Source organism: Panthera tigris, chromosome A2 (assembly GCF_018350195.1).
Source record: "Panthera tigris isolate Pti1 chromosome A2, P.tigris_Pti1_mat1.1, whole genome shotgun sequence".
Lineage (NCBI taxonomy): Eukaryota > Metazoa > Chordata > Mammalia > Carnivora > Felidae > Panthera > Panthera tigris.
Window position 1 is genome coordinate 16,032,684 of NC_056661.1, and position 23,963 is coordinate 16,056,646.

Here is a 23,963-nt window from a genome sequence, read left to right on the forward strand (position 1 = left end):
GCCACGACGGAAATTTTTCTGAACAAAAGAAGGATGGTCTGTATCTACTTTATAGAACACGGAATGGCTTTGAAAACTAAATTTCTCTGCCGAATTCATTATGGTTCTTAATAAACACAACCTGACGTTACGAGGCAAAATAGCACTTACATATGAAGCATACACTGTAGTAAAGTCACTTGACAACTAATGTTTGAATCACAAGAAACGTCAAGACACTTTATATACTTGCCATGTGCTATCAAAGTTAAGTCAAAGATAGAGAAGGACCTAGAAAGTGTTATGCTAAGTGAAATAAGTCAGACTCAAGACAAATGTTATAGGACCTCACTCATAGGTAGAATCTAAAAATCAAAACGGGGCACCTGGGTGGCTCAGTTGGTTGAGTGCCCAACTCTTGCTTTCGGCTCAGGTCACGATCTCGAGGTTTGCGAGTTCGAGGCCTGCATCGGGCTCACTGCCGTCAGTTCAGAGCCTGCAGCCTGCTTTGGATCCTCTGTCCCCCTCTCTCTCCTGTGCTTGCGCTCTCCCTCTCTCAAAAATAAATATTTTTTAAAAATGTCTTGAAGGTTTTCACCTTTCCCTATGGCCCTTGTAGTTGTCCATTCACTGTACCTGATGCAATTTATTTAAAATACCAAGTACTCAAAAATCTTTGTGACACCCAGTTTTTCTCACCAGTCCTACTCCCTATTCCCTCGCTCTGCCCTAGAAACACATGCACACGCAAACGCACACCCACACACAGGTACAAGTGCACACACAGACACATGCACACACGCATACACGAGCACACGCACACACATGGCACCGATCATGTGAACGACCAGCCAGATGCCCCTGAGAAAGCCAGCTGCCGGGCCTGTCCTTTGGCTCCAGACCAGCAGGCCCTGATCCCAAAACTCCAGGGGCTGAACCTGGAAAACAGGCAAGGACAGGCCCAGCTGTGCTCATATTCGATCAGACACAGGATTTCAGTATAAAATTCTAGAGAAGATAAAAGGACGCCTTCTAAGGAATGAAAACCGACAGCCTTTCTCATTTCCTTTATTGCTGGGATGACCGCTGAGGGCCACGAAAGCAGGTGACTGGCTGGGAAGGGGGACAGCCCAGCGCCCCAGGCGGGGCTGAGAGCGGGGCAGGCCTGGGATGCCGCAGGAGGGGAGGCCACGGAGTCTGCGGGTGGGTTTACCTCCTCAGGAAGGCGCAGGCTTCCAGAAGCGCTGTGGGACACACCAAAGCAGAAGAGTCAGTAACTGATTTCTTTTAATCAATAGATCAATCAAGGAGGGCACTAAGAAACAGACCCTCCCCTGCCTTCAGCGGTGCCGGCTCACTTGTCTCCCTGTGCCTTCCTCCTCACGCCAGCCCAGCCGCTCGGGCCCTCGCTAACCCGGGTGATGTCCCGCCCTGGCCCAACGGACGCCGCCCCCACCCCATTTGTCTCTAACGGAACCAACTGTCACCCTCAAGTTCACGTGACACGATGGTCCTCTCACTTCTGAAATGTGGGCAACCCACGCCCTCGTCTTTGTGCAAATCTGTCTCCACTCGTGTTCGCCCAGCCCTTCACAAATACTCGCGGGGGCCTGCTTTGCGTGAGTCACTGCGCTAAGTGCTGGGGACTCGGCAGGGACACACAGGCCCCGCCCTCAAGGGGCAGGCAGTCTGTGCAATCCTGAGCTGGCTGCTCCCAAGAATAGCCCTACAGCCTCTTTCTCAAAATGTCGTCAGTGCTAGGACCACCCGACCACGATCCCGGGACGCCGGGTGGTAAAGGACAGTGACGCTATTGACGTTTGGGCCCGGGCAATTCTTCATCGAGAAGGCCGTCCCGTGCTTTGGTAGTATCCTTGGCTTCTGCCCCCCAGACACCAGCAGCACCCCCCTAAGTTGTAAGAATCAAAAACACCTCCAAGCGTTGCCAGATGTCGCCTCGGTGCGGTGGAGGGGAACTGTGCCTGGTTGGGAACAGCTGATACAGAGATTCTTGGCCCCGCCCCACCCCTGGACCACCACCACCCGATGCCTCCAGCTGTCTGGACGAGGTGCCAGAAATAAGACTTTGGGTGATTCCCCGCCCGGCCTCCCCCCGGCACAGGGGAGGCAGTGCCCGTTGAAATTTTAGAATCACCGCCTGGAGCCTTACAACGCTCTGCGATGTCTTAGAAATGTTTTTGGAGGGCCAAGTTATTTGTCAATATGTTTTCCTGGCTAAGATACTTTCTGAGAATTTGCAGCCTCGACAGTTGGCATTTATGGTAATTGTCTAGAGACCGGGGTTTGTCCTTTCTGAATACATACACGTATACACATACATATATATGTGTGCAGGTGTGTATACGTACATATAGATATACACACGCTTCATTCTACTGAATACAATGAATTCTCAGTGTCTAAAACCTCCCTGACAGGCACTTACAATCAGGATTATAAAAACTTAGCATATTATCTACTGCTTTACTTTTCCTGAGTGTTTCCACCCCATCAGTGAGGCTGTAACTTCCCGAGGTCGGGGGATATCGCATTGCCTTCACATTTTTATTCCCATCTTCCCTCCTGGAATGCTGTTTGGCCCTCCAACCTTGCCCTTCACGCGCGGTGGTGTCTCCGGGACGTCCTACTTACGGGAGGTTGAGCACTGTCTCAGATTACCAACGGCCGTGACATATGCCGATCCCAAATATTCTTCATACGTCGTTTTGCCTTGGAGTTTGGCCAGGCACTCGGTGTTGTCATTGAACAGGAGGTTTTTGGTTTCGGACTGGAACAGGCAAAACTCACTCGGGCATTTGTCTCCGTTTGTCCCAAACCGAGTCTGTACCAAAAGGGCAGACAAGTAAGCGAGTCGCCGAGGGAAACAGGAGAATGTGTGGATCAGGAGAGGCCAACGACATTCCTTCCAGCCAGGCTCAGCCCTGAGTTCTGGAGCTGAGTTCTGGAGTCCTTCAACTGCCTCAGCTGAGCCTCCTGCCACCCCCGTGTCATCCCGCAGCCTGTGCCCCGGGTGGCCGACCCACCGGGCAGGGCCTGGGCCCCCCCACTACCTCTGACCCACCTCCCACCATCGTCCCCTCCTTGTTAATCTGTGGTCTCTTCCCTTAGAACCTCTGGGTGGCCAGGTGACAGCTGAGGATTTCTGAGATCACCTACGGCATTCCCACAGGCCAGCTCTCCTAGAGAAACTGTCTGCATCGGAAATCTTCTCTGCCACTGAGCAGGTCATTGCCTTGGGTGGGCCACTCAGCCTCCCGTGGCCATAGATCCTCCTCTATGCCCAGGAATCAGAGCAAAACACCTCGATGATTAAAGACCTCTTATCAGGGGCGCCTGAGTGGCTCAATCGGTTAAGCGTCCGACTTCGGCTCAGGTCACGATCTCGTGGTCCGTGAGTTCGAGCCCCGCGTCGGGCTCTGTGCTGACAGCTCAGAGCCTGGAGCCTATTTCAGATTCTGTGTCTCCCTCTCTCTCTGCCCCTCCCCCGCTCATGCTCTGTCTCTGTCTCTCTCTCTCCAAAATAAATAAACATTACAAAATATTTTTAAAAAAACAAAAGAGAATCCCAGACTTTAAGGAATTGCACAGTTTGCTTCAAACCACTTTCCACAGACAGCCTTCAATCTATGGGAGTTCTGGGTCTGTTGTTGTCCTTCGAGATTACAAAGGCGGATGCCTCTGCTGTTCTCACGGAGACTCCGGGCAGCTCCTCAGCATGAAGCCAACACATGAAGCCACCGGCGCCAGGCAGAGGGACAAGACAGAAGGGCCGTGGGTAGGCGGCTTTACCTACAACCGCCCCTCCCCCCAAGAGCCCGGCCAGTTAAGAAAGGGCCGGAGGCCCTGGGGATCCGCACCTGCTGTTGGAGCAGCACCTGCTCCAGGTATTGGGCCTTATCTTCCCGAGACACCACGCCGTGGTTCGGAGCCCTGGCCAGGTGGCACCTCTCCGCCTCCTTCACAGGCTTCCGGGTGCCGTCCAGGCACAGCAGCTCAAAGTCCTCCAGCTTCAAATCCTTAGCCCATGCCTCAGAGCTCCCTCCTGGGGAGAGAAAAAGAGGCGACATCAGCCACGGCTGTCCAGCTTAGTCAAAGGTCCGCCCTGGGTGGGCTGGACGAGTCCACCGGCCTCTTGAAACGCGCACAGGCAGGTCTCAGTGACGCGAGAGAAAAGGAAGGAAGCTTTGTCCGCACCAACGATACGAACTTCCAACATATCAAACGTTAGTGCTGCTTCCATTCGAGGGAATTAGGAGTCAACAACCAAAGAGAGGGAATCATTGACACGTTCTACAACGTGGATGGGCCTTGAAAACACGATGCCAAGTGAAAGAAGCCAGTCTCAGAAGGCCACGTGGTTCCATTTGTGTGAAATGTCCAGAGCAGGCCAATCTACAGAGACAGAAAACAAGCTGAAGGTTGCCAGCTCCGGAGGAGAGGGGAAGGGCACAGGGTCACTTTACGGGCTTGTGTGAGTATTCTAGAATCGGACTGTGTGGGTGGGTCACGCAGCTCCATGAATGTGCTGGAGACCACTGAATCGCACACTTTGAACGGACGGATTTCATGGCATGAATTATCTCTCGGTAGAGGTGTTGATTTTTTAAAAAGAAAACCTTCCATCTATGCCATATTTTCTAGTGAGCTCCAGAAAAAGAACCATCTGGTTGATGTCCAAGAAGAAATTGCTTTCTCCTTCCTTTCGTGTTCGGATGGTCTTACTGTCACTAAGAAAAGGTGAGGAACCTCTATACATTTCTCAAACATTCAGTCAATTCCAATAAAACGCCGTTGTGAAATCCCAAAGAAATTTACAGACAATTAAATCTGACATCACTCTAGGGGATCAAGAGTCCCCTGATTGGGAAGAGCACTGAGAAGTATACAGAAGTGTTGAATCCCTATACTGTGTATCTGAAACTGTTAGCACACTGGATGTTAATTATCCTTCAGTATACAAAAAAAAAAAAAGCTGACATCAGTCTGATCCTTGGACATCACTTAGAGTGACGGTTCACAAGTTCAAAATGTAATTGTATGCACGTCTGAGTGTGTGCAAATACAGGTTCTTTGCTCAGACCCCTGCGTCTCTCTTTCCGCTCTCTCCCCTCAAAAAAAGGGGCGCCTGGGTGACTCAGTCAGTTGAGCATGGGACTCCTGATTTTGGCTCGGGTCATGATCCCAGGGTCATGGGATCGAGCCCTGCGTCAGTCTCTGTGCTGAGTATGTAGCCTGCTTATGAGGCCCTCTCTCTCTCTCTCTCTCTCTCTGCCCCTCTCCCCAGCTTGCATGCTCTCTCTCTCTCTCTAATTTAAAAAAAAAAAATTTTTAAACACTTCATCCATTCTCTTGGCTTTGTCTATTTGATACTGAGATCATTCCAAATTTATATGGCTGTCCTCAGTCCATCTCCCAAGAGACATGGAGAGGGGCAGGAGGAGGGAAGAGTGGCTGTGAGTGCCGATGTTTGAAGGACAGAGGCAGGAAGTCCAGGTGGCTCTTCCTCAGGGGATGAAGTGGCAAGTTATCTGCTGGGGGCCGTGGGGGCCGAGTGGGGCTGCAGTTCGGAAGGCAGCCGGATGTAGGGGTGCGGAAGTTGGCAATTATCACCATTCATCTTCCATTATCTCTATCTGCCTGTGACTTTGTCTCCAGTGACTCCCAAGGAGTTTCCAGACTGAGGGCTCCCATGAGGTCCCAATGAAGGCCCTTACTTCCTTTTTTAAAAAGGGAAGTTTGGGGCACCTGGGGGTTCAGTCGGCGAAGCGTCCGACTTCGGCTCAGGTCAAGATCTCGCAGCTCGAGAGTTCGAGCCCTGACAGCTCGGAGCCTGGAGCCTGCTTCGGATTCTGTGTCTCCCTCTCTGCCCCTCCCCTACTCACACTCTGTCTCCGTCTCCCAAAAATAAATAAACATTTAAAAAAAGGAAATTGTATTCATTGTATTTGCGCATATCAATTTTTCTTTCTTCCTTTTTTTTTTTTTTTTTTTTGGTAGCATCCACATTCAGTTGTCCATGTAGGAACAGGCAGATGGTGTGCTTCGTGGGTGACTAGACAACGCCAGGGAGACATTTGTTACTGAGCACGGCTGGTGCGTGTTTGTGTGCATGCGTGTGTGTCCGAGAGAGAGTGAGACAGAGGGAACTTGGTTTCAAAGTCAACGTGACACTCACAGATGCACCATGTTGCATATGAGGTAAAGGATTTTGGAATGAACTTGATCCAAAGCCTGGAAAAGGTTCTATAATAGCTTCCCGACTGCACATCTGAATACTGGGATGTATTCACCCACCATTCGTGTTCTGCAGGACAGTGGAGTCTTTCACAAAGGCGACGTCTCCAGCCTTCTCAGCCAGGCACCTAAAATGTTCCAGAAAAGAAACACATTGCCCGAGAAGAAAAACTATTAGGGTTTTCATAAATATTTGTCATATGCGTGGCACAGACGAAAACAAATATTCCTGGAACTTAGGATTTAAAATGGTAGCTTGAGGGGCGCCTGGACAGTCAGTCGGTTAAGCGTCCGACTTCGGCTCAGGTCACGATCTCGCGGTCCGTGAGTTCGAGCCCCACGTCGGGCTCTGTGCTGACAGCTCAGAGCCCAGAGCCTGTTTCAGATTCTGTGTCTCCCTCTCTCTCTGCCCCTCCCCCGTTCATGCTCTGTCTCTCTCCGTCTCAAAAATAAATAAATGTTAAAAAAAAAAAATTAATAAATAAATAAATAAATAAAATGGTAGCTTGAACACACATGTGAACCTTCCCTGCTTCTAAGATCCCAATAAAATACCATTAGTGAGATTTTTTTTTTTACAGTAGTGAGATTTTTTTTTTTGTAAGCCATAAACCATGAGCAAGAGGAGGGCAGGAGGGAGAGAAGATAATATGACCATGTTTGGAAGGTGGAGAGCAAATCGATGAGCAGTGATTTCCCCAGCAGAGCAGAGAACAGCGGTACCATAAGCCGGAAGTGTAGGAAGCCCAGAAGAAAACGGATGTGCACGGCAGAACTCCAGAAAGACTCATCGGTTAGAAAGACCAGGCACCCCTGAGAGTGGCTGACACAGGAAGACTGGGCAGGTACCCTCCTATCCCATGCACCTGGGAGAGCACTCCCCCTCCCCCCACCCAGCAGAAGATTGAAGGTTTGTTCACAGGAACTTGAACCTGAACAACACCACGGACAGACAGCCAAGCACCGCAGAGGCCAGAGGCCCAACACTAAAATCGGAAAGGGGATTGAAAGGGGCGCCTGGGTGGCTCCTCGGTTAAGCATCCAACTTCAGCTCAGGTTATGATCTCACTGCCTGTGGGTTCGAGCCCCGCGTTGGGCTCTGTGCTGACAGCTCGGAGCCTGAAGCCTGCTTCGAATTCTGTGTCTCCCTCTCTCTCTGCCCCTCCCCTGCTCACACTCTGTCTCTCACTCTCCAAAAATAAATAAAACATTTAAAAAAAAAAAAAAGAAAAGAAAGGGGATTGAAAATCTCTATTCTGGAAGATTAAATCATAGCCCCTTTCCCCTACTCAGACTCCCGAGAAGCATACAGGGTGATTCGTTCTCTGGAGAAGCTGATCAACCCAAGAAAAACGCCTATCGATTCTGATATTTGATGCCCCACAGTGAAATGACACAAACCAACTGCACCACAGGTGAGGCCCCTACTTGCCAAGATGTGGTAACTGATGCAGAACTGTGACAGCGTCATTATTTCCTTCTTAAATAGGGACAAAGGGCCAGAAACCGCTGGATAGTTGAAGAAATACCAGAAAAAATAAATGGAGACCAAAGCAATGCTCAGAAAATACAGAGACAATATGGGAGAGAGAATAACACTTTTTTTTTAAAAACGACAATGAATGTCTTTAAAGGGATGAGAGAAGGGGCAGCATTCATGAAACAAGAATGCAAAGTCTAAAAAAGGAGCAGTCGGAACAAAGAGTTCTTAGAAAGTAAAAAAAGAAAAAATCATCATCATAAAAATTCTTAAAAACGATAGAACAATTAGAAGGTTAAGCTGAGCAAATATCCCAGAAACTGGAAGATAAAGAAAAGCAATTATGAAAAAATAAAGAAGAAGAAAATGAGATGCTAACCCAGGAGTCTGTAATTTACGAATCAAAGTTTACAGAGAAACCAGAGAAAACAGCGTAGGAATCGTCAAAAAATAATGAAGTAAAATTTCCCAGAACGGAACACCTTGAGCTTCCAGATGAAATGGGCCCACCAATGGCCCAATCCCAAAGGATGAAAAGGAGACCCACGTACAGAAATATTAGTGTGAAGTTTCAGAATACTGGAGATTAAAAGAAATCATGTTTTTAAAAACTCAGAAACTTTGTAAGAAACTCGTTTTCGAAACATGTTACATTGGATAAAACCCCAGATGAATTTTTCCTAAACGTATTTTTCATTACTGCTAAATCTCTGTAAATTTAGAGAGAAATACACATATAAGAGAGATGTGTTAGGTGTCTGATTTCTTCACTCTTCACAAAATATCCTTTGCATAGACTTGTGTGTCCAGGATGCTTTCTAAGCCTTCTAAAGCTTATTCTCTCAGGAAATTATACATAAAGTATTCCAAATTCAAAAATAGAGTTTTTTCAAGATGAAAGTGTCATATACAAAGAATCAGAAGTCCAAAGTGGTATCCGATTTCTCAACAGAAACTCTAGACTTAGAAGACAATGGATCAACGCATTTAATTTTTTGAGCTTGCTGTATATTCTGTCTTTCTGCTAAATTCTGGATAGGTTTTTCACAAATCTTCCTTCATTCTCCTTTTACTGTGTCTATGCTGTTAATCTGGTCAACTGCATGGCTAATTTCAACTGCTGTGTTTTTTTCCCTTTCCAGAAGTTCTGTTTATTCTTCTATTAAAAGAAATACTACCTTGTTTTTTCTGCTGGATTTCAGTCTTTGGAGGCCCACCATGAAAGTGCTGTCTTCCAGGCATGTTTCTAGAGGGACCACTAGTCTGGGATCTTTTCTTTTTTAATGTGTATTTGTTTATTTTTATTTTTTGAAAGAGAAAGAGACAGAGAGAGAGACAGAGCACGAGCGGTGGAGGGGCAGAAAGAGAGGGGGACACAGAATCCGAAGCAGGCCCCTGGCTCTGAGCTGTTGGCACAAAGCCCGACGCGGGGCTCAAACTTGCAAACCGCAAGATCGTGACCTGAGCCAAAAGTTGGACACTTAACCGACTGAGCCACCAGGTGCCCTGGGATCATTTTTAAAGATATTTGTGAGTCGAGAATTTCTGGACCATCCTAGGGGATACAAGTTTGAGCTACAAATCCATGCAGAAGCTGGCTCATGGTTTCAGGTTCTCAGGGGGGTGGTATGCATTCTCCCTCCCTGTTCTCCTCGGCATCCAGCAACTTGATGCCCTGTAGGAGTGGAAGTTACTTCTGGTTCATCCCTACCTTAAAGGTGTAGGTAACCTCCAGGTTCATGTCTGTCATGAAGATAAATGTCCTGAGGAAAAAGTGGGCACTTAGCTCTCTCTGAATTCCTAGTCTCCCTTAGATTTTAGTCTAATAATCCTTTACTACTTTGTCAGTTATTCAATACTCTTAAGAACATGCGTGTGAAGGTACAGCTGGGTGGCTCAGTCAGTTAAGTGTCCAACTTCAGCTCAGGTCATGATCTCACCGTTTGTGGGTTCAAACCCCGTGTCAGGCTCTATGCTGACAGCTCAGAGCCTGGAACCTGCTTTGGATTCTGCGTGTGTGTGTGTGTGTGTGTGTGTCTCTCTCTCTCTCTCTCTGCCCCTCCCCTGCTGGTGCTCTGTCTCTCTCTCTCTCAAAAATAAATAAAAATATTTCTTAAAAATGTTTTTTAAAAAAGAACGTGTGTGTGTGTGTGTGTGTGTGTGTGCGCACGCGCACATGTGCACTAATCCAGCATTTCTGCTTGTTTTTAGTGAGAGAATCGGTCAAAACAGCTAACACTGCCATTTCCCAGACATGGAAATCCTGTCAAAATCTTTAGGGAGAATGTTTTTCAACCTCCACTTAGTTATCCAGCCAAACTAGAAATCATTTCAAAGATAGAAGAAAGCCGTTTCCAGACATGTAATACTCAAAACACAGCAAATCCAAGCCACCCCTTCTCAAAAAGATGTGTTCTGTGCCAACAAAACCAAGAAAGTGAAAGATATGGGATCCGGGGAGTGGGCAATTTAACACGAAGTACAACAAAAGGAAATCCCAGAAGGACCATCAAGGGGGATCCCAGGACCACAGACATCCAGGGGGCCTAGAGAAAACCAGTCCAGACTGGGCAGGAGCAATATTCCCCATCACCTGATGAAGCCCGGCCAGCACTCACTCTGGGTATGTTATTGTTAGGAGGTTTACACTCCTGGCTAGGGGTTTTGAGATGAATTAGTGATTTTTCTTTTTAAGCACAGAAAATTAAGCAAATAAAAAATGAGACACCGGTTAACTCTACAGTAAACAGGAACTTTGTACAATAAGGGAAGTACAACCTTATTATACCACATATTTAATAGGAGAAAATACTTTTATGGGCCACTGAGACGAGAGTAAAAGCTACTTCTGTATCCTCCCATCACTGGAGAAAAGGCTACTGAATTTTATTTTATTTACTTATTTATTTTAATGTTTTATTTATTTTTGAGACAGAGAGAGACAGAGCGTGAATGGGGGAGGGGCAGAGAGAGAGGGAGACACAGAATCGGAAGCAGGCTCCAGGCTCCGAGCCGTCAGCCCAGGGCCCGACGCGGGGCTCGAACTCACGGACCGCGAGATCGTGACCTGAGCTGAAGTCGGACGCTTAACCGACTGAGCCACCCAGGCGCCCCTGGCTACTGAATTTTATATACTGAAAAGCTCAGGGACACCTGGCTGGCTCAGTCGGTTAACTGGCCGACTCTTGGTGTTGGCCTAGAGGGTGGCGGCTACAGGAGAGAGAAGTCTTCCCCCTAAAATTGAATTATAGACGGGACTTAAGGGGCCACGTACTCTCCCCATTTGATTCTGAGGATGAGGACCCTGAGGCCCACTGGGGCCGACGTCGGCCCCAGGCCACAGGGAGGCGCCCGGCTGAGCTGAGGTCAGGCGGCACCCTGTCAGCCTCCACTGTCTGCAGTGGCTTATGTGGGGGAGGAACAGTCCATCAGTGGACCTCCAGGCTGCTCCCTGCCTCTGCCGTGACAGGCCATATCTGACCCCTTAGAAATGCACTGCCAAGATGCCAGAGGATGACGGACGAAGGACAAGTCCCTGTCCTGGGGAGGCTCGGCCGCGGCACTCACCTGAAAGCCCCAGTGTAGCCAAAGTATCTCTCACTGCTGTTGGGCACACACTTGTTCTCACCGTTTTCGTCGCCAATGCACAGCGCACAGAGATTGGAGTTCGGGTCGGACCCAGGGGCACAGCTCTCACTAAAGAATTCATCTGCGGGGAAGGAACACCGGGAGTCAGCTCTTCCTGCCCGTGTCGACGTAAGAGGCCTTCGCCCAGCAGGCGATGCCACTGGGTCTGGGTTCATTACACGGCCCAGGACAGACAGAACACGCTCACCGTCGCGAACGGCAACACGGACCCACCCACCGAGGGCCCGCCGGAAATCGGAGAAGCTTCTCCCTGTAGGCACCTACGGGAAACCTGACCGAGGCCAGAGAAAAGAGTCTGTCACTGGACAGAGGGTCCCACGATGACAGCCTCGAGCTGGGGACTCAGCTGATGAACTTGGTGGCACCCTGCAGGACCTGATTTTCCTTTGCCTCCGAAATAGAAAGCCAGCTTTTGACCCGGGCTCCTGGTCCCTTAGAATAAAGACTGGCCTCCCCCACCACCCCGTGCCCAGTAGAGCCATGTGGCTAGGGACAGGCCAGTGAGCATCAAGCAGGAGCGCTGTGTGCCAGCGTCCTGGAAACACCCTTAAAAGACAGTTGGCACCTGCCTTTTGCCTCTTCTTCTCCCTCCCCTCCTTCATTCTGCACATGGAAAGCAGAAGCGGGAACTAGACCTCCACGGGCCATGAGGTGACCTTGAGCATGGAAGCCACCTTGTCAGAGCCCGGGTTGCTGACACTGTGCTGCTGTCCCAGTAGCTGTGGACAATCCACCTCTGGATCGCACTTGCACGAGAGGGAAATAAGCCTCTGCCAGTCCGGGTTTTCTCTCCCAGCAGCTTAAACGTAATCTGCACTAGCCCATCGTGTGATTTAACCCGCGTTAGGGAGCCAACATGGATTAATGTGGGTTGAGGAGAGAGAACACGATGCGGACAAGAAAGCCCCGCCTCGATGAGCAGCTAGAGCCCGTTTTGAGACGTGTGCAGCCCCCGCCCCCGGAAGAGCCACCCCGCGTGCCAAATTCCGGAGGAGGCTGGGGAGCACCCCGCTAGGGTCCTGGCGGCTTCCCCCCAGCTCGGAGGAGGCCGCGGGGCTTGTGCAGAGCAACCACAGCGAGTGCTCGCGGTGAGGAGCAGAGCCACGTGGAAAGCTGCCTGAACCAGGGTCCCTAACCCATCCAAAATGCAGGAGGGCCCCACTCGAGGAGACCCCTGCACGAGAGGTGAGCCCCGGCGGGAACATGTCACATACTTCCACATCACCAGGCCCACAGCAGGTAGGGCACGGGGTGTGAGCCTGGGGTACGGCCGGGACAGAAGGCCCCGGAAGCAGGTGAGCCAGAACCCTGGAGGTCTAATTTGGTTTCCTTGCCATGTGGAGGAAGAAGTCAGCTTCATGAGGCAGGCAGGTGCCTTTCCCCAAGTTAGGAAGCCGGCACCTAAGAGAAATTCGGATCCAGAGCTCCAAGAGATTAAAAATAATAATAATAATAATAACATCCGTACTTCTCAGAACCTGCCTCCGTTCTTAGGGTGCAGAGAAACAGACTGATACTCCAGAATTTTTATCTTGGGCTGGGGTGGCTGGGGCATGGGACGTGTTGGGTAGAGACCCACTCAGAGACCCTCCTCAGCCACACAGAGAACACGCTTACCCCAAAAGGGGCCCGCGGGCCGCAGTCAGCCTGCACATCCCCGCCCCTGCCCTTCCCTGAGGTTCCACAGCTCGATGTGCCTACCGCCCAGGGTGGCCCACCCACGACGCCCTCAGGCCTCACCAAATTTGCAGGAGCCTGTCTGGTTGAACAGCAGGCCCATGGGGATGTTCCAGCCGGCAGTCCTGTCCACGGCGGTGTGGCAAGACTTCCTGCCTCTCAGAGAATTCCAGGTGATATCCGCATCTGATTTCCTGACAACTGCCACGGCCAGGTACCCTTGAGCAACAGAAGAGCAGGACTTAACCTCCAGGGTGCCTGGCATGGGACTCTAGTGCATCCGTCTGCAACCCAAGCCAAAATAAGTCAAGAAGCATCGCTAGGCGATGATGCCCCCAGATATCCGGCCAGAAGCTTCGGCTGCTGTTCTTTGGGAAGGTGAGAACGGTCTAGGCTATGAAACGAAATAATAAGAAAAGCTGATCTTTCATGTTCATTTATTTTTGAGAGAGAAAGAGACAAAGCATGAACAGGGGAGGGGTAGAGAGGGAGACACAGAATCCGAAGCGGGCTCCAGGCTCTGAGCCATCAGCACAGAGCCCAAGGCAGGGCTCGAACCCACAAACTTGGGAGATCGTGACCTCAGCCAAAGTCGGACACTTAACCGACTGACCCACCCAGGCGCCCCAGGAAAAGCAGATCCTTTAAGTGATTGCTAGGGACTGTCCTTGGCCAGGCACACATTGTGAGCTACTAAATTAGACGTGAGCCACTAAGGCAAAAAAAAAAACAAAAACCACTGAACAAGCGTGACCCCAATAGTGCATAAATCACCAGCTGCAACAGACACTGGGCCACAGCCACGATGGCCACCAGACTAAGTGCTGTGTAGGTGCAGGGAGTGTGTCTGCAAGGACCCCCCCATGCTGAGTCCAAACCAGCCCTGCACCGTGAGAGGGTCCACATGGTGGCAAGCCCAGGCTCCAGCGGGAGGGTGGGGGTAACGCTCAGAGCACGGGATCTAGCCCGGGAGACCCGGTTCAAGGCCAGGATCTGCCGCAGTACCGTCCATGGCTGTGAGAACAGTGAAGAACTCTGACAGTTCTCTGCCAAGTGTGAAGGTCAATACAACATTAATTACAATTACTCGTCTATGAATTATTTGCCTCTTCAAAAGAGCTTACGGCTTCTGTGGCTGTATCTCTTTCTGTGAGGTTTTTTTTTTTTCTTTTAAGTTCCCGGCCGCCTCCTCCTCCTCCTTCAGCAATGAGAACTTACCCATGACCCTGAAATTAGCAGATTCCAACTCACCTTCCACTCGTCTATCCTCACAACGTTCATTATTAGGGATCTGTGATTCTGAAAGGAGCAAAAACAAGCAAAATGTCATTAAACACTCAGCTTTACTGAGAAGCCACAAACTCTTAAATCTCAGCGATGCGGGATCAAATCCGAAGAGACCGTCCAGCAATCCCATGCAGCAGAAAGGCATAGATGCGTGTGTTCAGCAGAAGACACAGACGCAGATGCCACCAACTGGAAATGACCCAAACAACAGCCACCAACTGGAAATGACCCGAACGCCTCTCCCCCATAGATGGACGAATAACTACCAGGGTCACACCACAGAATATCATACAGCAGCGAGATTCAATACTCTTTGGATGAATCTCACGGACATAACACTGAGCAACAGACGTACAAAGCACGTGTCTCACACGGAAGGTTTAAAAACAGGCAGATATTGGGGCGCCTGGGCGGCTCAGTCGGTTAAGCGTCCGACTTCGGCTCAGGTCATGATCTCGCAGCTCGTGAGTTCAAGCCCCGCGACGGGCTCTGTGCTGACAGCCCAGACCCTGGAACCTGCTTCGGATTCTGTGTCTCCTTCTCTCTCTGCCCCTCCCCTGCTCACGCTCTGTCTCCATCTCTCTCTCAAAAAATGAATAAAAATTAAAAAAAATTTTTTTTTCAACAGGCAGAATTGATCTGTGCCGTTTGAAGTCAGGGGTTACTGCCCTCTCTTGAGTAAGGCAGCTGGTGGCAGGAGGGCGCCGGGGGCCATCTGGAACTTGCCGTGATTGGGGCACTAGGGCATGGGGACCCACCAGTTTGTGACACGTCACTGAGTTGCACTTACGGGCACTTTTCTGTATGTATATTGTACTTGACTAAAATCCCGTTTTACATGAAGAGGAGGAAACCAATTTGTGCTTTGTCACTTCTCAACACACAGGCCGTGTGGGTAAAGGCCCCTTTCATCCGTTCTTGCCCCCCACCCTCCCCGATTCTCCTGTTGGAACGCATCCGTCCATCTCAGCATCTGCCCCTGGACCCACCAAGTGGGGTTACTGCTCCCATGGGCCAGACGGAAGAAACCAGAGAGGACACCCCCACCCCCCCCCCAACACCGACTTACTCTGGTTCTCGGCCAGGACAGGCACCAAACCACACTTGCCCGCGACATAGATCAGTCCTCCATCCAGGCTCAGGGCATCGGCTTCTCCTTTCTGTAAAACCAAAGCAAATCGTCGGCACCATACAGAGAGGAGCTTTCCCGTCTCGCCTATTTCTAGGCTGTCTGAGAGAATGGCTTTAGGTCAGAGAATGTCAGGTGCTCTGACGAGGTAGCAGAAAGAGACAGGGCCTGTTTGAACTGAGCACCCAAGGAAACACTTGGCACACTCTCGATTATCAGCCCCGTGCACCTTTCGTGCGGTCGCTCCCAAAGGACAGACCAGGCACAGGTTGCATTGACCCTCTGTCCCCCAAACGCTCTTGGGACGCCCTCCTGGACCAGCCTCACTCAGTGAGGAGACGGATCGAACAAGCCGCCTTGTCTGGTCTCAGCCCCTTGGCGTTACGCTCAAGTTCGACACAGAAGTTGTTCAACAAATAAGCAGAAACGACTGAGCTGCCCCGCCAGGGGAATGAACGCACCCGCACCCCAACATTCGACTATGGATTCATCAAGACTGCAAACTCGCTCTTCGGCTCAGTAATAATTTTCTTACAACTCTATTTAAAAAAAAAAAAAGCTGGAGGGGCGCCTGGGTGGTTCAGTCAGTTAAGCGTCCGACTTCACCTCAGGTCACGATCCCACATGAGTTTGTGAGTTCGAGCCCCACATCGGGCTCTGTGCTGCCAGCTCAGAGCCTGCTTCAGATTCTATGTCTCCCTCTTTCTCTGCGCCTTCCCCACTCTCTCTCTCTCTCAAAAATAAATAAGCGTTAAAAATTTTAAAAAAGAAACTGGAGGGGCACCTGGGTGGCTCAGCCGGTGAAGCCTCTGACTCTTGATCTGGGCTCAAGTCATGATTTCACCAGTTTGAGCGTTCGAGCCCCACATCAGGCTCTGTGCTGACAGTGTGGAGCCTGCTTGGGATTCTCTCTCCCTCTTTCTCTGCCCCTCCCCCACTTGCACACACACACACACACACACACACTCTCTCTCTCTCTCTCTCAAAATAAATAAACTTAAAATTTTTTTTTAAAAACTGGAGATATGAAGATATGGATGAAAATTTCTATTCAGGGATGCAACACGGGGGGCAGGGTGGGGGGTCTAATGGTAGTAACAAAATAACGGGCCAAAGCAGAATAGGTTCGTGGCTGAACAGCCACAGCCACGGGAAAGACATCCTCAAATCATTTTTCAGTGTTTTCAGGGAAGAGATATTCACGTGGGAGAATGGCCAAGATGTACCATTAAGTGGCAAGGACTCAAAACCAACCGAACTGGCACGATCCAGGACGGTTGGGGGCACGCGCACAGGTGTCCGGAGAAATCCGGGGCTAGGAAATTATCAGGACTTTAGCCGTGGTGTATCTCTGCTGTTTGTTTTTCTACGAGCTACCTTTCTATGTCCTCCCAGCGCCCTGCAACAATCACGACTGTTCCTCGAAGCAGGAGAGTGGAAAGGCCACAAGCATTCTGGGCCCGTGCCCCGCCTGCACGGTGTCTCCCGGTCCCGATCGCCCCCCCACCCCCGGCGGAGCCCGCGCCCCTACCAGGACCAGGGCGATGCAGTCCTCGCCGGTGGGCGCCGAGACACAGGTCACGTTCCCGAGGCTCGCGCGACTCCACTGCTGGCACTTGCGCTCCTCCGCTCCGCCCACCGCGCACCAAGCGACACGCGCGCGCCTCTCCGCCACTTCGGCAGCCGCTGCGCACAGGGACACACAGGGACACAGCGGTCGTGGGGCCCAGTGCCTGGCGGGGACACCCAGGCGCCGCCCACCGCCCGGGAGCCCTGCGCTCGCTGCCCCCTGCCGCTCTCCCCCTCCACTCTCCGGGGCCCCACCCCTTCGCCAGGCGCGCGTAACCCCGGGCTTCCTATTTCGGTTCCTTTGGAGGCTTCCCTGGCTTCTAACCCACCCTTCAAGCCTTAGTGCGGTGACTTGCCTAGTATCGGGGTCCCATGGGATTAAAGCTCCAGGACACAGACAGCGGCAGCCCCAAGAGATGGCCTAGGGGACTGACCTCCCCTCAGTCAGGCACCACCATTAACTGCAGTGCAGTGTCCTCGCTCAGGCTGACTCCATCTCAGCCCCCCAGGAGAGGAGGAGCCATGGCTGAGCTGGCCCCCTGTGGTATCCCGGCCAAGTCCAGGGCCCCAGTCCAGAACTGCGTTCACCAGGCCTCCAGATTCATCCCAGGAGGGGCCCTGGGTCTCTCGGTTCATGTGCGTAGTTCTTACTTCATAAAGAGGCAAGTTGATTGTTCTGTCCAGGCCGGGGAGCCGGGGACATACAACCGCATTAACTGGGTGTCTGTCACATTAGTCTGGAGACTCTCCCGCATGTTAAAATGCCCTGCCTTGCTTCACAGCACACTGGCATCTGCCTCGAATGGACAAGGGCCGCTCCAGAGCAGAGCTCTGCTGCCGGAGAAGGGAGAGTACTTTCTGGAAGGCCTGCCCCTTGGCTTAGCACCCCCACCAGCCTGCCCGCAGGGCCTGCCCGGGCCTCACTCACTTTCCCTCAGGCCCTGGATGGCAGTGAGGTAGTTGAAGCCAAGGTACAGCCCAGAATCGACCTTCGAGGGGACCCTCAAAAACCCAAGGGCAGAGTCTTTGAACAGCAGATCCTTCTCTTTGTTAGGGGAGCCAAAGAGCTGGAACGCAGGTGACTTGTCTTTTCCAAACTTTTCCTGATTAAGGAAAAATGGAATTACAGCGTCAGTGGGAAATAGACAGGAAAGAAAAGCACAATGTTGAACCACAGCGCCCGGAGCTTGGGGATGATTCTGAGCGTTGGGGACCTTGGTTCACTTCCTCGTGTGGAGGGACTGGCCCCGTGGCTCATTCAGCTGTGGCTTCAAAAGCCGCTAGGGCCCAGGCACCTTAGAGTCCTGAGAATACTGCCTCATCGTCCCCCTGTTGCTGCTCCAGCCCCTGAGACACCGTTCATCAGTAATGCTGGAGAGACCTCTATTGTTTCTGCTGTCCAGAGCCCATTGAATCTGTTAGCCTTTGTGCAGAGAGGCCGCAGCAAGACTTGTAAAGCAGCAGGACATTCGGGAAGGAAGGAAGCTCCCCACGGCAAATCCAGGCAGGCGGGGAGGACCTCGGGAGCGGGGGTGGGGGGGGGGTGGGAGAGGGGTGGAGGAGGTGGACACCTGCGCCTTGTTGAGAAGCTTCCAGATCAAGTCCTCCTTGCCGTCCACACTTCGGGCCACGACAGCGTGAGAAGGGATCCGGGCCAGGTGACACTCCTTGAACGCGTCCACTGGCTTCCGAGTGTTGTTTAAGCAGAGCAGCTCGTACTTGTCCTGGTCGGCCTTGTCTGGCAGGGTCTCTGGAGGAAAGGTGGAGGTGGAGGGGAGCCCGGATGAGCCCACTGTAGGCATTAACCGTGAGCTGCAGCTCCCCTTCTCCCACATCGTGAGCTAGAGGAGACATCATAGGTATTCTACAAAACTGGCGGGGGGGGGGTGGTGTCAGAAAGGCAGTGGATTGCTCCGGAACACTCAAAAAAAGTAAAGATAGTAACCAGAAAGCCCTGGGGGCTAGCCCAGTGTTCCTCTGGATCATACAGGCTGCTCTGGGATTGTTGCACCTTCTGCCTGGCCAGCCAAGGAGGCTGAACCAGACCCCATCTGTTTCCATGGCAACCCCTCCTAGAAAAGGGTCCCAGGGTAGAGGCAATCCCAGCGCACGAGCCAGGGGGCGCAGCCTTACCCACCTCTCTAGAAAGAATAAAAAGTTACAAACATTTTTAAGGCAGGATGTACAGTTGAATCACTTCCCAACATGAGGTGTTACCAAAAGAAGGGGAAAGTCTGTTTTTATGAGTGAGTTCAGCCCAATTTGGAACTGCCAATGTATCCCATATATGAGCATGTATAGTGACAATATGTAAAGTGACAGGAACCTGCCCAAGTCCTTTTAGGAGATTAGTACAACCTTGAGCTCAAAATCAGAGAGAGCAGTACAGGAGAGAAGAATTACAGGCCTATTTTCCTTATGAGCATACGTGCAAAAATCTCAGATATACATTAGCTAACTCAACCTAACAGAGTATTTTAAAAACTAATAGATCAGGGTTAAGGTTTGTCAGCTTATTTCATTAACAAAGAACGGTCAATCATCTAAAAAGCCAGAGTACTCCACGTCATTAATAAGCACCATGAGATAATCTTAACAGATGCAGAAAAAGCAGGTGTGTGTTCAACATCTAGTTGTGGTTGGGTTTTTTGTTTGTTTGTTTCAGGAAACTAGTAATATGGAGAATTCGGTAAAGTTCTTGAACTTGAGAAATGCCTTTCATCAAAATGGCTGCAGCAAAATCATACTAGCAGGAGAAAATGCAAGCATTCGCTTCAAAATCAGGAACAAAGCAAAAATGTCAGCTGTCATATTGCCAACACAGTGCCGGACGCAACTGACAAAAGAAACGAGATGGAACGCCAGAAGGAAGAAGGCCAACTCTATTTAAAGATGATGCGATCCACGGGGGTGCCTGGTTGGCTCCGTCTTTCGAGCGTCTGACTCTTGACTTCCGCTCAGCTCATGATAGGCTGCTTGGGATTCTCTCTCTCGCTCCCCCTGTGCCCTTCCCCCACCCCGCCTCAAAAACCGAAAATAAAAAAATAAAGATGATGTGGTCATCTACATAGAAAAGCCAACAAAACCAAGGAAGAAGGAATAAAACCAATAACGGTATCCAGCAGGGTAGAACTTCCAAAACCAAGTATTATCCTCATTAGCAACAACCAAGCAGAAGCTAACCTAGAATATCAGACTGTAATGGCAACCCAAACCATGAAAGAGCTAGTAACTAACCTCGCACAAAAAGACCAACAAAGAGAAACTTTGTAAGTTCTGTTAAAGGACGTAGAAGAGGTGTGATCAAAGGAGGAAAACTCATCGTGATCAGGGATTGGACAACTTAACATTAAATATAGTTCCCCATGGACCAATTTAAACTCAAAACAATTCTAATTAAAATTAAAGGATGACGTTTTTAGAAATCCAGCAAAAGAATTCTACACTTTTAGTTCAACGAGATTTGAAAACGAACAGCCAAGTGTAGGGTGAGATCTCTCTCCACCAACCCACGTTGGGCTCTGCACTCCCACTGCAGAGCCTGCTTGGGATTCTCTCCCTCTCTCTCTGCCCCTCCCCTGCTCGCTCTCTCTCTGTCTCTTTCAATTTTAGTATATGTGCTGCCGAAGCGAGCACTCTCTCTGTCTCTTTCAAAATAAATAAACTAAAGAAAGAATGCCTCTCCTTGAATCAACATCGTGAAGAAACAGGCATTAAACTCAATAGGAAAATAGTCAAGATTAGAAAATGACTAGCAAATATATTGAGATGATCAATGTAAGCCTATCTCCGGAGGTCTCGGGTCAGTGGGGTGGGTCTGTCTCTGGTGGTCCTGGTAAGCATGTGTTCAGCCCGTGCACACCCAGCAGGGTGCATTAGCATGTGGTATTTCAGGAATCTTCTCCTGCACAACAGTAAGAGGACACACAGGAGAACGTGAGTCATGGAGCTGTTTGTGGGAGAGGGAAGGGCAAGGTGACCTAGGGTGACAGATAAGTAGAACCCGATGAGCATTCCTCAGCTGTCAGAAACACTGAACTAGACATACAACGCAGATAAATCTCCAAAACAAGATGCTGAATGGAAAATCCTGGCAGCAGCATGGTTTCTAATGCCGAAACTTTTGTGGTCTCAGAACCCAAAAACCTGTGTTGGGGACAGAGGTGGGGGTGTCTCTGAGGAAAAGAAAGGCAGTGGGTATTGGGGGATTTAGAGAAAACCGATGGCTTAAAATGGGAAATAAGGGGGGGGCGCCTGGGTGGCTCAGTCGGTTAAGCGTCCGACTTCGGCTCAGGTCACGATCTCACGGTATGTGAGTTCGAGCCCCACGTCGGGCTCTGGGCTGACGGCTCGGAGCCTGGAGCCTGTTTCAGATTCTGTGTCTCCCTCTCTCTCTGCCCCTCCCCCGCTCGTGCTCTGTCTCTCTCTCTCAAAAACAAATAGACAGTAAAACATTTTTTTAAAGAAAAGTAAAACAGGAAATAATATCAAACAAGAGGCCTGCCCCGTAGAGAACCTTGATAATGGCGTGCCAGGAAGTGAAGAGTCCAATTTGCTCAGTGCTCAGAATTATGGGAAAATAAAAGAAAAGGAGGCTGTACCCTAGCTTTCCTCCCACTTCTTACCAAACACTGTAGTGTGCCTGACAAAAGCCACATCTCCACCTCCTTCATGCAGACACCTGTGAAATGAGAAAGTCGCAGAAGGGTCAGCACAGAGCCGGCTGTCCCCAGCTTCTTCCTCGGGCCTCCCAGGGGAGCAGGGCCCCGGGCTCCCCTCCTCTGAGGCTTTGGAGCGCACCTGTCTGGGAAGGCGGCCACCTCCAGATAGATTGTGAGGAAGGACGGCTTAGGGGTTGGCCAGAGCCCCCCACGTCCTGCGTTAGGGCCTGAAAGGGCAAAACGGGTCTTTCTATATAAAAGGATCTGAAGCCTCTATATGCCTGAGTACGTGGTCCCTTCTCCCAGGACCGAGTGGGCAAATGTGCTGCGGCCAAGCGGGGAGGCCTCCGTCTGCAAAAATGCCTGAGCTTAGGAGGCAGATGTGGGGAGAGAAGCAGCATCCGCCTCAGCACGGGGCATGGGGGGGCAGGGGGTGCAGGGGGCAGTCGGGCAGAGCTCGCTGTCTCCCGGCTGGAGGAGAAGCCCGCGCGGGGCAGACCACATCAGCCTGGACGCTCCAGCTGTCCTTCCGGGAGCGAGGGACTGGTTGTCTCATGACAAGACCCCTTCAGTCCCTCTGTGGCTAGGGAGAGGGCGGAAGTCAGCAGGGAAACACAGGACATCCCAGCGCAAACAAAGCCACAGCCTCGTCTATGGGGACAAAGAACAACCCCTGTCGGGGTGACGGCTCACGAGGCTGGGGTAGAGGTAAGGGGCCCGTAGAGGGGGGTCTGGGGGGGAGGGGGCTGGAGGGGCACGTGCACTGGGCAAAGCCAGTGCCCTCTTTGGACTCAGGAGAACGACACCTGCTCTGCGGTCCCTGCTGGCAGGCTGAGCTGTGACTGGGGCCAGAGAAAAGGACTCCCGGCCTGAGGACACAGGGTGCTCAGGCCACTGGGGAGAAGAGGGCCTTCTCACTCACCTGAAGGCACCGGCGTAGCCAAAGTATGGTTCCTGGGAGGAGCAGGCACATTTGTTCTCCCCTGTCCCCGCACACAGGCTACACAGGTTGGGGTACTCTTTCCCATCCACGCAGGGCACACAGCTGGCAGAGAAGAAGTTGGCCGCAGCTGTTGAACACAGAGAAATAGGCCACAGATGTGTGAGCCAGCAGCTCATCACATCTCCCAGGGACGGGCACGAACTGGGGAGGGGCGGGAGGGGAGGGGGGTGGAGACAGAGCCCCTTCCTCCACCCCTGCGGGACAGCCTCTTACGTGAGGCTGGGCTCTCAGAGCCGCACCTTGGCCGACAGCAGACTCTGCTGCCGCCTCCCAAAGGGCCGCTGGTGCGGTGGGCCCACTGGGGTTCATCCCACGTTTACAAAGTGGCCTGCGTGTGCAGCCAGCGTGGAGACCCCCCTCCCCCCGCCCAGAGACTGCCCACAGTCCTCCAGTCATCTTACCCTTCTCCAGGGGCTCGGGCGGCCCTGCCCAGTTTAAGAATGGACGAAGCAACCCCATAGGGATGTTCCATCCGGCGGACCTGCCAAGGCCTGTGTGGCAGGACTTCCTGCCTTGCAGCTGGTTCAGCTGGAAGTTGGTTCCCTTCTTTGCTATGGCCACAGCATAATAGTGGATTTGTGGCTCTGCAAAGGGACAGAGAGAATTGAAAGCTCTTAGCCCAGACCAGAGGGAGAAAAACAGCCCAACGTGACCTTGCCCTGGTGGAAAAGGAAGCCATATGCTAGCTTTTCCTGGGACCTGCTCTGTTTCCCCAGGGAGCACACACGTGTCCTCCCCCAGCGGGTCAGCATCGGGCCCAAAGAGCCCAGGGACTCAGTTCCCTGCAAGTGGGATGCCGTCCGTGAGCCCACCTCTAGATCTCATCCACCCTGCACAGAGCCCGGGGCCAAGGCCAGGGTCACCCCAGCTTCCGGGTCTCCAGGGAGAACTCACCCGCTTGGGTCCCATAGACCTCAGCCGCTACAGGTCGCAGTTTATTGGGGTCCAGGCCTGCCTCGTACACCAGACCACCATCAAGGGTCACAGCATCTGCCTTGTTCGCCTGAAAGCAAAGAGGCCAGGCCAGCTTCAGGAGAGAGCCCAGGCAACCCAGGCAACTGGATTTCAGGAGGTCAGAAAGATCTAGAAGGATCTTCAAAAGGGTCTCCTTTGGGGCATACTCACTCATGTTCGCTTGGTGGCACGAGTCAAAGTTCCCTCTTTTGAGGGCAATAGCTTTAACTACGGACGTTGGCATATTGTCTCTTTCTTATAAGCGTCCCCGCCTGTATCGTCTCATCGTTCCTGCCCTTCACGGTCATTTATACTTACAGT

At 51.4% G+C, this 23,963-nt stretch overlaps 1 protein-coding gene across 1 annotated transcript in view; it reads right to left on the reverse strand.

The window, feature by feature from the left end:
* Positions 1 to 1,031: 1,031 nt before the first annotated feature.
* Positions 1,032 to 23,963, reverse strand: part of LTF (lactotransferrin) — a 30,162-nt gene continuing 7,230 nt past the window's right edge. Inside the window, exons 3-17 of the mRNA XM_042978769.1 lie at positions 23,583 to 23,691; positions 23,090 to 23,272; positions 22,608 to 22,755; positions 21,650 to 21,705; positions 18,596 to 18,774; positions 17,953 to 18,127; positions 16,987 to 17,141; positions 15,396 to 15,486; positions 14,291 to 14,338; positions 13,103 to 13,258; positions 11,282 to 11,423; positions 6,295 to 6,362; positions 3,858 to 4,042; positions 2,632 to 2,821; positions 1,032 to 1,223 (exon numbers count right to left, since the gene is read on the reverse strand). Coding sequence (XP_042834703.1) covers positions 1,189 to 1,223; positions 2,632 to 2,821; positions 3,858 to 4,042; positions 6,295 to 6,362; positions 11,282 to 11,423; positions 13,103 to 13,258; positions 14,291 to 14,338; positions 15,396 to 15,486; positions 16,987 to 17,141; positions 17,953 to 18,127; positions 18,596 to 18,774; positions 21,650 to 21,705; positions 22,608 to 22,755; positions 23,090 to 23,272; positions 23,583 to 23,691 — 1,920 coding nt within the window. The 3' untranslated portion in view covers positions 1,032 to 1,188. The remainder of the gene's footprint in view (positions 1,224 to 2,631; positions 2,822 to 3,857; positions 4,043 to 6,294; positions 6,363 to 11,281; positions 11,424 to 13,102; positions 13,259 to 14,290; positions 14,339 to 15,395; positions 15,487 to 16,986; positions 17,142 to 17,952; positions 18,128 to 18,595; positions 18,775 to 21,649; positions 21,706 to 22,607; positions 22,756 to 23,089; positions 23,273 to 23,582; positions 23,692 to 23,963) is intronic.